We start from the raw sequence: 13,011 nt of genomic DNA on the forward strand, positions 1-13,011 counted from the left end.
AATTGATTAGGTTTTAATAGAACTTTGTTTTGTTCATTAGAGTGGTTTGCCTACTCTTCTTGTTTCTGGTTTTATTTTTTTTTGTAATGCTTATTAAGAACTGACAATTTAGTTTTAAAATTGAATTATACAGGATCCCTGCCTAAGGAGCTGCCAATCTAAATTAGTGGGTAATAATTCTTGTTAATTAGCTGAATCTTCTACTCCCTGTCAAGACATGGTCATTTCTTTGACAATGAAATTCTGCTTTGAGTTACAACCTCACTTGTTAGGACAAGTTAGCTATTACGGTTCGTGTGTTAACACAAATGTTTCTTGTATTATAACTAACTGATTCTGGCTCTTGACTGAAACTTTACTTAATGGCCTCGTGCAGATCTATTGCAGGTGAGAAAGTGGTTTCTTTGAACTCTTTGTGCTATGACCCATTTCATGGTTTCCATTTGATTTTTTAGTATGACTGAATCAATTATGGAGGGCAAGACTGTTTTAACTGTAGTCAACAGTTTATAAGATAGAATCCCAGCAGACAGTAGTCAGACAGCCATGAAAAGCTTGTTGGGTTCTTGGACCCAAAAGTGCCAAAGTCACATTAACCCAAGTCTGCCTATAGACTTGCACTTGATAAGCTCCTAAAGTGAGGAGTAATTTTCCTTCAACCTTTGCCCTTTTGTCTAGTGTTACAAGCCTCAAGCCTCTGTGATAGCAAACCAACCACAGAGAAACAGTAGTCAATTCTTCAATGCTTGTTTGTAACAATCTGCCTAAAATAAGAATGAAATACTGGCCAGCAAGATGCAAAGATGCATCATGTTTAAAGGGTGCTTGCCTCCAATCCTGATGGCCTGAGTTTGATTCCCCCGAATCCACATGGTGGAAGCAGAGAACCAACTCTCAAAACAGGAGTGTTCTCTCTCTCTCTCTCTCTCTCTCTCTCTCTCTCTCTCTCTCTCTCTCTCTCTCTCGTACATGCACGCATACACACACACACACATATACACAAAGTAAATAAACAAATGTTAAAAAAAATGCTTTCTTTCATGACTATGAAAGATGCCATGGCCAAATCCACTGAATCATAGGAACAGCTCTGACCTTGGCCTAAAGCCCAGCTGATGCCTGCTTTTACTGCCCTTGAAGAAAGGATGGGTTTTACATATTCAAATGATGGTTTGGAAGAAAAAAATGGTGAAGAGGAAGAAATGGAGTCAGGAGAAGTATATATATTAAGTCAGTTTGCTTGATATAGATGTAATGCTTAGCTACAAATAGGGAGGAAATGTCATGAGTGTTGTTTCCTTTAATCCTTTGGCTCAGCTGGAGATGCTTTTCTGGAGGTATCTGTGTGTTAGAACTGTGTCTCTTTGTACAGTAAGAAATGTAGACCAAAAAAATATAGTTAAAAGATGCCTAGTAAACAGAGCATGTTCTTTTATTTATTGAAAGTCTAACGCATGAGAAGATTCTACTAAAATAATAAACTTCGGAGTTAGATTCTGATTTCCCCAAAATTATGACAACCAAATATCCTCTTTTGTAGTAGATATTAGTCAAAATGTGAGGTATACTCCAGAGAGGAGTGAGGGCTGTAAGTGCATCAGGCCATTTCATTGTAAGGTCTCTATTCTGCCCCAAAAACCTGCACACTGTCTTGATGTGAGTTTTCAGAACAAATTGCTTTGAAATTTCCTACTCTATGTTACTTGTCAAACTATTTGCCCAACATTAAGAAGTTAAGCCTAGCCGGGTGATGGTAGCGCATACCTTTAATCCCAGCACTCGAGGGGCAGAGGCAGGCAGATCTCTGTGAGTTTGAGGCCAGCCTGGTCTACAAGAGCTCAGTTCCAGGACAGCTAAGGCTGTTACACAGAGAAATCCTGTCTTGAAAAAAAAATTAAAAAAAAAGTTAAGCATAATAAGTAGATTACCATGCTTCTGTTTGTTTGATTAAGAGAATTTATGGGAAGTGGCTGCTTATATAATATATAAAGTTCAATATAGTATGCTATTATTCTCTGTGTCATGGAATGGTTTTTATATCTGCCTTGAGTTCCCTGGGAAATTCAACAAACCAGCAAGCTAAATATTCCTTTAATAGACAAATAGTTCCTCTCTGCTGTCAAGAGGTGATGACAAAATATTCACATCAATAATTATAAAAGTTTGTGAGCCCAGTCTGTACTCATCCTGTCTTAAAATATAACCTTCTTTGGTATTTAATGTTCATTTTCAGAGGCATCTGTGACATAGCCAAGTAACCACTGAATATTCTGTTTTTCCCTTTGGTCCTCTTATGAGTGATCTGGGGAGCACACAAAATTGTCCTGTGTTCATCTCAGCTGATAAAGCAAACTCATTCTAAGCATAAACACTGAAGTCAAGCTACTCAGATTTTTTTCATTTCTTTTCTTTCCTTGCCAAAAAATATGTAAAATTAACTTAAACTATATGGTGTATTCTTTTATTAGATATTAGATTATAGATATCCCAAGGTCAGCAGTAAATCAAAGATTTTTCTCTTCCTTTTTTTCTCTTCTCTGGGGAGGTTAAAACATTACCCTTGAATTTAAGATCTCCCAATTCAGAACCCTGCCTTCCAAATAGCAGGAATTACAGATGTGCACCACCAGGCCCAACTCTATTTGCTCCATTTATGAAAAATGAGAACATAAAGCAGGTCAGTAGAGCTTCCTATGAGAAGCTGCTCTTGGAGCCAAGGAGCTTATGTATGTTCACAGTGTACACCTGGAGGGTAATGGTCTGTCCTTCCTGTTGTCAAACTCAAATGTTTAGTGTTGCAAGCCCAGGAACATCCCAGCTAGAGGACAAGAAATGAACAACTAGTTGTATACTTTGGAGAGGCTTCCTCATCTGTGGTGAAGTGATGAGGTCTCCTTCACATTCACATAATGCGGGAATAAACACTATGGCCATCAAGGTATGAAACTTCTCAACAAATAGGGTGTACTTTATGTCTAAAGTCTCAGTTTTAAAGTCATCTTGGTTTTTCTTTAAAAGGAAGAAGGGGTGGTGAAACTTTCTTTCAAACAAATGCACAAATTTTTGAAAGCCACAATGTGCTCTAATAACAAGGTTGAGGGTGGGCCTGCCCCTGCTGTTAATGTGCTTATGCCCTCCTGCAGGGAGAAGACAGGCTAGCCATCCTGAGCACCACAGTGTGGCCACATGTTACCAAGCAATTAAGAACTGATTGTTTGTCTTCTTTGCAGGTGGGAAGGAAAGAATGAAAATGAAGTGGGCAGATGTAAGGAGACCGGCCAAGTCCATGTGACTGTGGATCTGAAGTACTACCGACCAACCGAAGTGGTAAGGACTCCCTCACCACCCAGTATGTGACCACACTTGGCCAGCTGGCTGGGAAAATGCCCTCATGGAATGCCTGCTGCCAACCTTCAAAGCTCTGTAACACGCCTCTCTGGCATACTCCATAGGGCACTTCCCAAACGAGAACAAGGAGAATTAAGTTTGAGATACCATTCTCACCACAAAAATCCATTGCTCTGTAAAGGAAAACAAGATTAAAACACACCCAAGAAAATAGTCGATTCCAGAAATGGAGATCATAGTTTGCACTATCTTATCTCATTGGTCTGGTCTGAGAAATGATCTCTGATACCCACAAGATGTCTACTTTAACAAACCCTAGATCTGAAGGGTTTCTAGGGACCAAGGCCATTTTTACCTGCCACCTGTCTTACTAGCCATGTGTGCACACTCACACAAATCACTAACATGCTTATGTATCTGGTACAAAGTCATATGCACATGTCTGAAAGACCACCCCCACACCATAAATCTCTGTTCAAATACCATCCTATTCATGGATCCTTTCTAGTCAATATTTTACTACCACTAACATTTCTCTTTTGTCTCTGTAATTACCTGTACACTCTAGGATAGTGGTTTCTTTCCTAATGCTGAAACCCTTTAAGACAGTTCTTCATATTGTGTTGACCACCCCCTAAACACAAAATTATTTTTATTGCTACTCCATAACTGTAATTTTGCTACTGTTATGAATCATAATATAAATATTGGTATTTTTCAATGGTCTTAGACCACCCCTATGAAAGTATCATTCAACCTCCAAGGGGGTCACAACCCACTGCTTGAGAGACATTGCTTTAGGACCTGTTATAATCATCTGTTTTCATGTTTTCCTTCCTTTGCCAGATTCTAAATTCTTTGAGAATTGAGACTTTGGAGGGGAAAAGAGGACAAAAGTCGAGCAAGATAGTTGTTTATACTTACTGACCAGCAGACAGGCAGATATACTTTTAAATAGAGAAGATCCCCTACTAGGAAATAATTTAGGGGACAGGAAAATGACTCAGTGGCTAAAGGTGCTTGCTGCCAAGGCTAATGACCTGAATTTGCTCCTCAGAACCCACATGATAGAAGGAAAGAAACAACTCCTGAAAGTTGTCCTCTGACTTCCACAGGCATGTGTTGGACAATATGCACACACATATACACAATAATTGTTTAAAAAGGGAAGTAGATTGTTAGTGTCAATAGTATATACTGTTACTGTTAATACAGAACATCTTTTGTTCTAAGTTTATGTGAATGTATAATGATATCACTGCTTTAATATATCCATATTTATTATGATAATAAAACCAAATGTGTCTAAAATGAATTTCTAAAGATGATGGAAAGCACTATCTTCAGAGAGAAAGGGTCAGGATGTGTATAGTGAGTGGAATAGCACCTTTAGAACCCTTTTTCTCTGGGTTGTGTGTCATACAAATTTCAGAGACTGGGAAAAGCCAGTGAAGACAGTTTGAAAGTGAAGTGTATTGTCATTGGCCACTCTTTAAAATGTGTTGTTTTATGCTGGCCCCCCTCAAAAGAACTATGTTCGGTATGTGCCTCTTACACACAGAAAGAAATCTGTACAAAGGAAGTGAACATTGGCTTAGGACAGGTAGTGCTGTGCAGTCCTGCATTGTCCCCCACAGGGCGTGGCCAGGCCTTGACACAGAGAATGATTGTTCTTAGCTAATGGTGAGTGGGTGTGCCTAGGAGAGGATGTGCCTGTCCCTGGGGGAGAAAGATACTAGCCTTGCTCCTGCTGACACAGCAAGGACCTCCTCTGCCAGTTGTTCCCCTGTCCTGAAGAGCTGCAAGGACATCATTTCTCTATAACACTTCACAAGTCATATATAGGGACAAATTATTTTTTCTCACAAATAAAGATAATCACTTCAGAGTGGAAACGTCACCATACCAGCAGAAACAGTTCCCACAACAGCTTAAACATGGCTCTTTCTCTGACACCAAAATAGTTTCAGAAACTAGGAAGTCATTAAGAACGGCTTGTCTGTCATTCTCATTTAGGCAAGGTGTGGGATTGATAAGGACCCAGAACAAAAGAATTTGTAGAACAGGAAGAGGACCCTCTGACTAACAAGACTGTTCTTGAATCCCCACCGACCCCCTTTCCTGCCCTGTTGCATCCCTTCCCTTCCCATTCTTTGTTCATTCAAATGCTATCATCATACCTGTTCTGCAACTCTCTTGACACCAGCATTGTTTGAACATAAGAGTGGTGTCTGATTTCATATGCGCGCTTGCTGCCCCCTTTCCTTTGGCTGACTCTCCCACAGATTCCCTTTACTACACTACAGAGTTATAGATCTTATTCTCTGTTTTATCTTTCTGAGCCTCTTGGCTGCGTTCTCTTCATTCACCGCACTTCACCCTCATAGTCAATTGGGCATGCTTTCCTTCCACAGTGAAACTAAACTTTTAACCCCATTCCTCAAAACAAGTTCTCTGAAACTTGGATCAACCTGAAGTGACAGGCTTTCTGTGGAGTTGCCTCCAGGGTGACAGTGTTCTTCCAGTTGAAAGGTGACTGCGTTATTAACAAGCTTTTTCCAAATGTGGAGCCTGTCAGCCATAAGAGTTCATTCCTTTGAGTCCTGAGAAGCACTATGTCCCTCGGAGGCTGGCAGCTGGAACAGGGGAGACACATGAAATGAACAGACTCTAAGAAGGGCAGGAAGAACACCAATACTTCTTTCAAAACAGCCCTCTCCTTCTCAGTCTCAATCTGTCCTGCATGACCCGGAGACTCCTGTTAGGCTTCTTTGTATTCTTTTCACAAGTTAGCAAACTTGTGAAACTCTGTTTTCATCAGCTTTGGGTCATCTGTCACCAAAGATCTTCATCATGTACAGGTACTCAAAGCCAAACATAACGTAGGCATGGGGATGTAGCTCAGTGATAGATACTCGTCTAGTGTTCACAAGACCCTAGGTTCAACTACTAGCACCCCCAAAATAATTAACATTTAATGCATTCGTTCATTCAATTTTTTTAAAGTATAGACTGTATTGTCTTATAGAGAATTGGCTCTAGAATGAGCAAAACTAAATAACATAAAGAAAATTTAAGAACAAAACAAGAAGTAATAAGGACACACACGCATACATCATCTATCAGAACAGTGATATCTTAAAGCAAGACTAACAGAAAATAGAGCATTATGTTGTTGTTTTTCTCAAAACAAAAAAAAGTGGGGGGGGGCTGGTCTTAAGAAGGCCCTTTCCTTAGCCAGGCAGTGGTAGCATAAGTCTTTAGTCACAACACTCTAACAGCAGAGGCAGGCCAATCTCTGTGAGTTCAAAACCACCCTGATCTACAGAGTAAGTTTTAGGACAGTCAAACAAAACCTTAAACCTTGCTTCTGTATTAGCATGAGGGGTGTGGAAGGTTTTTCTTCTGGATCAAGGACTCCAGCTGTGATTCGAGCTGAGTGGAGTCATGTCTTTTGGTACTCTACTTCTGAGTCTTTACGACTCCTTTGGATACTGAGGAATTTTGCTACCACCGAAAGCTTAGGCTGGGAAATTAAGCTTTCCACTTCTCACTGCCTCTAAGTTCCAGAGAACTCGGTGATAGCAGTACAGGTACCTGAGTTCTGTGATACTTGGGACCAATGCCTTGGGCTGGATGATCACTTTTCTGCCTGTACAAACCCCATTTTCCATACCCAGACATGTAAAACAAAAGAAACTAAAATTTACATGAAATTTCCTTACATGCATTTAGTGACACACAGATTTATTACACAGTGCACTCATTTCTGGTTTTATTATTTTATTTTGTTTATGGGTGTTTTGTCTAAGTATATGTCTGTGTACAACATGGTGCCCATGAGGTCAGAAGACAAAGAAGAGTCTCCTGGAACAGGAATGAGCTGCCATGTGGGTGCTAGGAGTCAAACCCAGATCCTCTGGAAGAACAGCAAGTGCAGCCCCAGTGTATTTATTTCCGAGAGAAAGCAATCTTCCAAACGTGGGCCTCTGACCAGAAGACTCTGCATTTTGCACCTGTCAGCTACTAGATATATATATAATCTTAGGCAAGTTACTTAATTTCTCAGTGTTTCTCTTTCTTCATTATTAAAAATGGGATTAATTGTAAAATTTCTTTGAAAGAATTATTTGAGGATGAAAGGAGTCAATTATAGTATTTGAAAAGATAAATATCTAATATGCTGGCTGTATTCTTTTCTTATTTACTCATTCCTTACATATTTACTCCATACCACTAGCCTCTGATAATGTAATAATAAGCAGACTGATTTGCCCTCAATAAATGTGGTAGATATGCAAATGTCATCCATCAGTCTGAAAAAATAGACTGTCACAATCAAAAACCTGTACAGGTCAATCATAGGAATATAGAAAGGGTCATCCAGGCTTCAGTTACTCTGTGTGTGTGTGTGTGTGTGTGTGTGTGTGTGTGTGTGTGTGTGTGTGTGTGTGTGTGTGTGTGTGTATATGAATGTGTGTGTTATACAAAGTATACAATAAATTATATATTTAAATATCAAAGCTTTTCCCTCTTGGTTTTTATCTTTTAATTTTATTTCTTAAGATTTAGTAGCTGTTCAGTGTTATAAACATATCAAAGAAATATGAGTAATTGATACTGACCTAATACTTACAAAACCACAAAGATGTCTTCTTCTTTGAAAAATTTTAAGTTAAAAAATTCCAAAAGGAGAGATTATCCTAGTATCCATCCTCTTGTGCCAGATTTTGTTTGTTTGGTTTGGTTTGCTTTGGTTTGGTTTTTGGTTTTTTGAGACAGGTCTTTTTTTTTCTCTGTGCCACAGTCACTGGCTGTCCTGGAACTCATTCTATAGACTAGGTTGGCCTCAAACTGAGATCCACCTGCTTCTATCTCTCAGGTGCTGGGATTAAAGGCGCATGTCACCACTGCTCAGCTTGTGCCAGATTTTTAACGACATCAAATGATCAGGCCAGTGCACAAAAAAAGAAAAAAAAAGTATTTTGTTTTGTTTTCAGTGAAACTAGCTGAAATCCATTTTTCTTTTTCCTTTTTTTTCTACTGAGAACTTTAAGAAATGAGGTGAAGGACCAAAACTCAAGTGTTTTTTTCTTTAAAGAAAAAGAAAAGTATCTTGAGTTAAAGTTTGTAACATTTATTATCATTTTTCTCTCACAAGAGTGTTAATATTTAACTTTCATTTTTCTTCCAATAGTGTTTTTATGTCCTTGGTTATTATTGGTTTTTATTATATTTAGACATCATCAATTCATTTCTAATTACTACAGATATTGAGAAAATATCTATGGATTAATATATAAAACTAAGAAGGCAGTAACTTCAAAGAAGTCCATCAGGCCAGCTAGCTTTGCTCCAGTGAAAGCATGTGGCCTGTTCCTAATCAAATTACCATCTGCTTGCCTAGTTGTCCCCTCTGCCCCCCATAAACTTTTCCTAATATTTTTCTGTAAATGATGTTAAGCTAAATGGCCTATAATTGCTTGCTCTATCTCATAGCCTTGTTTAGAATAATGGTACGTAACACTTTCCAGACCTCAGGAATCTGATCTGTCATCAGAGGATGTGTATAAGTAGCAGTTCAAGCATCCTTCCACTCTGTCTCTAAGTACCTGGTGTAAAAAGCTCTGTGTTCACCCAGCTGGCCTTTTGTCCTGAAACTCCCCTTCCCTCCGATGCTGTTCTCACTGCCTTCTCACACTTGGCTCTTAGGGCAGGAAATGAGATCCCTCTGTGCTGTCCCTCACTCCAGCCCTGGTGGTGGTCAACCCATGGCTTAGGTCCTGATCCTGTGACCTTAAAATTCTCATACCCCCTTCCACTCCTGCTTGCTTTTGTTCCTTGCTCTGCCTGGTGAGAGCTGAGGTCAGAGGAGGCATAGAGACCTGATTATGGGCTAGTGTGTCTCTTCCGGCACTGCTGGACCTGTAAAAGAAGTTAGGCTGCTGGTTCTGGAAGGTCCTTTGCAGTGTTAACATTTTGCCACGTTCTGTTTTCACAACTACATGACCATGGTGGCTGGAATGCTGTCAGTAGTGCCCAATCATAATGCTTCCTCTTCTGAATTATTCTTGGGCTTCTCACTGCTTGATTTTATAAATAGTTTATATCTCTAAATCACTGTTTATTTTTTTTAAGCCTCCCTCTTAGGCTCCTCATTCTAATCTTTATATCCTTCCTTAATCACATTGCCCTTTCCTGCCCCTTTCCTTCCTTGGACTTAACCAAAAGAGCTTTAAATTTCAATCTCCTCAGTTGATTCTCAAATATTCCACTGTGTGTTTTCTATCCTTCATAAAATCGCATTGAAAACCCTTTGGGGCATATACCTTTCCTGCTGACGCCTGTGATCATTTGCTGGCAGTTGGCCCCCTTGAGAATCATTTATATCTAATGAAATAGCAATTATAATTGTGTACAGAGTATAGTGTCTTCAGCTTCTCTCAAATATTTTTCCTATAATATCATTAAGACTCAAAAATCTATCTATATAGCTTTATATTGTTTTATTTAAAATTTTGTTTTGATTTTTCCTTAAACTTAGCTGGTATCCTTATTATCAGTACTTTTTGAGTTGCATCAGTAGAGAACTCCTTTGCAATCTGTTCCTTTATATGTGTGTACATGTATATATATATATATGTGTGTGTGTGTGTGTGTGTGTGCGTATATATATATATATATATATATATATATATATATATATATGCTTTATATGCTATCTGTCTGTCTGTCTCCAGGTAAAAACTATCTTCATTTATAGTCCTAATACTGAGGCTTCACATCTATAAAATAATTTTCAGATTCTGTTTTAGCATTTGCCTATTACTGCAGGGAGAACAGTTAGCTGGAGTTCAGCTCATGCTAAGATAAGCTTTGATGTGTTATTCTGCTTTCCATTGCTGTGACAAACACAGGGCAGGGGACGCAACTTAAAGGAGGGGAGATTATTCTTTCTCCTAGTTTCAGCCCATGGCTGGCTCACTCTGTTTCTGAGTAGTTGGTGGTAAAGCAAAGCACTATGGCAAAGGTTAAGCTAAAGTAGAGCTACTCTTCATATTGAAACCAGGCAGAGAGAAAAAGGAAAGGAAGAAAAGAGGACAGAAAGAGGGTAGAGACAAGGTATGTCACATGTGGCCTGCCTCCCTTCCCCTAACTAGCCCCGACCACCCAATAATGCCATGAATCTACCATTGAAAGAATCAATTGATTAGATGGGAGAGCTCTAGATCCAATCAGCTCTCAATAATTGCATCATCCAGTGTAGTACCAAGCCTTGCAACAAAAGCTTTTTGACGAATACTTCATATGTCAGCCATAGCATATGAATCACCTACAGTGCTACAATTTCTTATGAGAGATCAGTCTGTGACAAGGTTATTACCTGTTCCGTATTTCTCAGCCCAACAATTAGTCTGAAATTTAAACACACATACAATTTGCTGGTCTTTAAAATCAACAATGCTCTTTCTGTTCTACCAAGCCATATTTAACCTCTAAATTAACTAATCAAAACAAAACAAAACAAAACAAAAAACCTCTGTTCATACAGGCGTGTGTGTGGGGGCGGGGGGGGCCTTGGCTGTCCTGGAACTAGCTCTCTAGATCTGCCTGGCCTTAAACTCAAAGGTCCACCTGCCTTTGCCTCCTGAGTGCTGGGATTTTAGGTATATAGCCCCACTGCCTGACTCATAGAGAGTTTATAAGGAATATTGTTTGCAGTACTTCAGTATTCTCTTACCCTATCTGTTTTATCCTTCCAATAAGGTTATTATTTTGTTGCTACTGTTGCTGTTGTTGTGTTTTTGAAACAGGGTTTCTCTGTTGCCCTGGCTTTCCTTGAACTCACTCTGTAGTCCAGGCTGGCCTTGATCAGAGATCAGCCTGCCTCTGCCTCCAGAATGCTGGGGTTATGGGCATGTGCTACCACGACCAAGCTAAAAGATAATTATTCTTTACCAAATGTAATTTTTTTCATGTAATATTCTTCCTTTTGGAAACAGTTTTACTTAATATTAATTTGTTTATGTATATGGGTGTTTTGTCTGCATATACCAAAAGAAGGAGTGGGATCCCTGGGACTACAGTTATAGATGGTTGTGAGCTGCCATGTGGGAACTGAACTTAGGGCCTATAGAAGAGCAGCTAGCGATCTTAACTACTGAACCAACCATCCAGGTCTAATTTGGAAACAGTTTTGCTGTCCAGGTATGAACTATCTTGAGTCTACTAAATGTAACCTACGAATCTCTTTTGAGCTCTCTCCTTCTTTACTCTGTATGCTTTCTCCTGCCTTGCTCCGTGAACCTTGGTTCAGCAGTCTCGTTTCTCCATTTAATGTTACATCTACTAGCAAAGTTGAGATGTCATCTGGCTATTTTTCCATAAGACTTCAAGGTGAAATATTCACAAATGATTATTTCTTGACAAGCTTTGATCTTCTTCATAGACAAGAGTGTTCAACATGTGGTTCCATTGACCTTTGTTCAGGGATAAGCATTGTCCTTAACAGCAAAATTGAGTTTATGTGTTTTGTCATGCAGAGATAAATGGCTAGTTTCTTGGCTGAGTCAGGTGTGCCCTGCTGCATGAAAACTGGTGTGAGAATGCTAGACTAAAAGCCTAGCTGAGAGTGAACATGAGTGGCTTTAGTATTCACTGCAGGAATCTGTAGATTTTTTTTAAAAAAGATTTAATTTTATATGTATGGGTGTTTTGCCTATATGTGTACTTAGCACCCTGAGAGGTCAGAGAAGGGCATTGAGGTTAGAGATATAGGTGGCTTTGAGCTGCCATGTGGGTTCCGGGAATGGAAACTTGGTCTGCTGGAAGAGTAATCAATACTTTTAATCTCTCAGTCTCCCCTGTAGATATTTTAAATACAATTCTGATTTATCTTCACAGTTTCTCAATATTACTTCAATATATAAAAATGCAATATGTTGTATATGACTGACCTCCCCAATAAAGCATTTCTGCACTGGGTAGTGGTAGCGCACGCCTTTAATCCCAGTGCTTGGGAGGCAGAGGCAGGCAGATCTCTTTGAGTTCAAGACTAGCATGGTCTACAGAGCAAGTGTCAGTACAGGCTCTAAAGCTACATAGAGAAACCCTGTCTTGAAAAACCAAAAAGAAAAGAAAAGAAAAGAAAAAGAATATTTCTGGAAGATGGGGGAAGGGAGATGAGTCTTTAATCAAGTACTCAATAAGCTGGGGTAGGTGGATATCTGTGAGTTTGAGGACAGCCGGTCTACATAGCTAGTTCCAGGACAGCCAAGGCTATGTAGAGATACTTTGTCTCAAAAAGAACCTCATACATACACACGCACACAAGCATTTGTATCTCAGATTTATAGGATCAGCCAAAACTGTCTGCTATCTTCTGCCTTTAGGCTCAAGAGCTAAACAAAAGTTTTTATTAGCTGGTAGATGGGGACAATAACCCAGCTCAATTTGAGCTGAAAGTGTTTTAGAATTCTGAAAATAAAAGGACTGTGTAAATATTAGCTTCTTGTGCTCTATATTGTCTTTTTCTTCAGTCTGCTTGTTAATAATTATTCTTATCATCATCATTTACTCTTGTGTGGTCAGTAGTTATCAAAAGACAACTTTTGAAACTTGGTCTTCAACTCTTGAGGTTTTCTTTTAAATATTTACCTTGTA

At 39.2% G+C, this 13,011-nt stretch overlaps 1 protein-coding gene across 1 annotated transcript in view; it reads left to right on the plus strand.

Annotated features, from left to right (window-relative positions):
• The window catches only part of Gmds (GDP-mannose 4,6-dehydratase), a 511,111-nt gene that overhangs the window by 413,441 nt on the left and 84,659 nt on the right, over window positions 1-13,011 (plus strand). Inside the window, exon 9 of the mRNA XM_075969961.1 lies at window positions 3,231-3,327. Coding sequence (XP_075826076.1) covers window positions 3,231-3,327 — 97 coding nt within the window. The remainder of the gene's footprint in view (window positions 1-3,230; window positions 3,328-13,011) is intronic.

The sequence above is a fragment of the Microtus pennsylvanicus genome, chromosome 4 (genome assembly GCF_037038515.1).
Source record: "Microtus pennsylvanicus isolate mMicPen1 chromosome 4, mMicPen1.hap1, whole genome shotgun sequence".
Lineage (NCBI taxonomy): Eukaryota > Metazoa > Chordata > Mammalia > Rodentia > Cricetidae > Microtus > Microtus pennsylvanicus.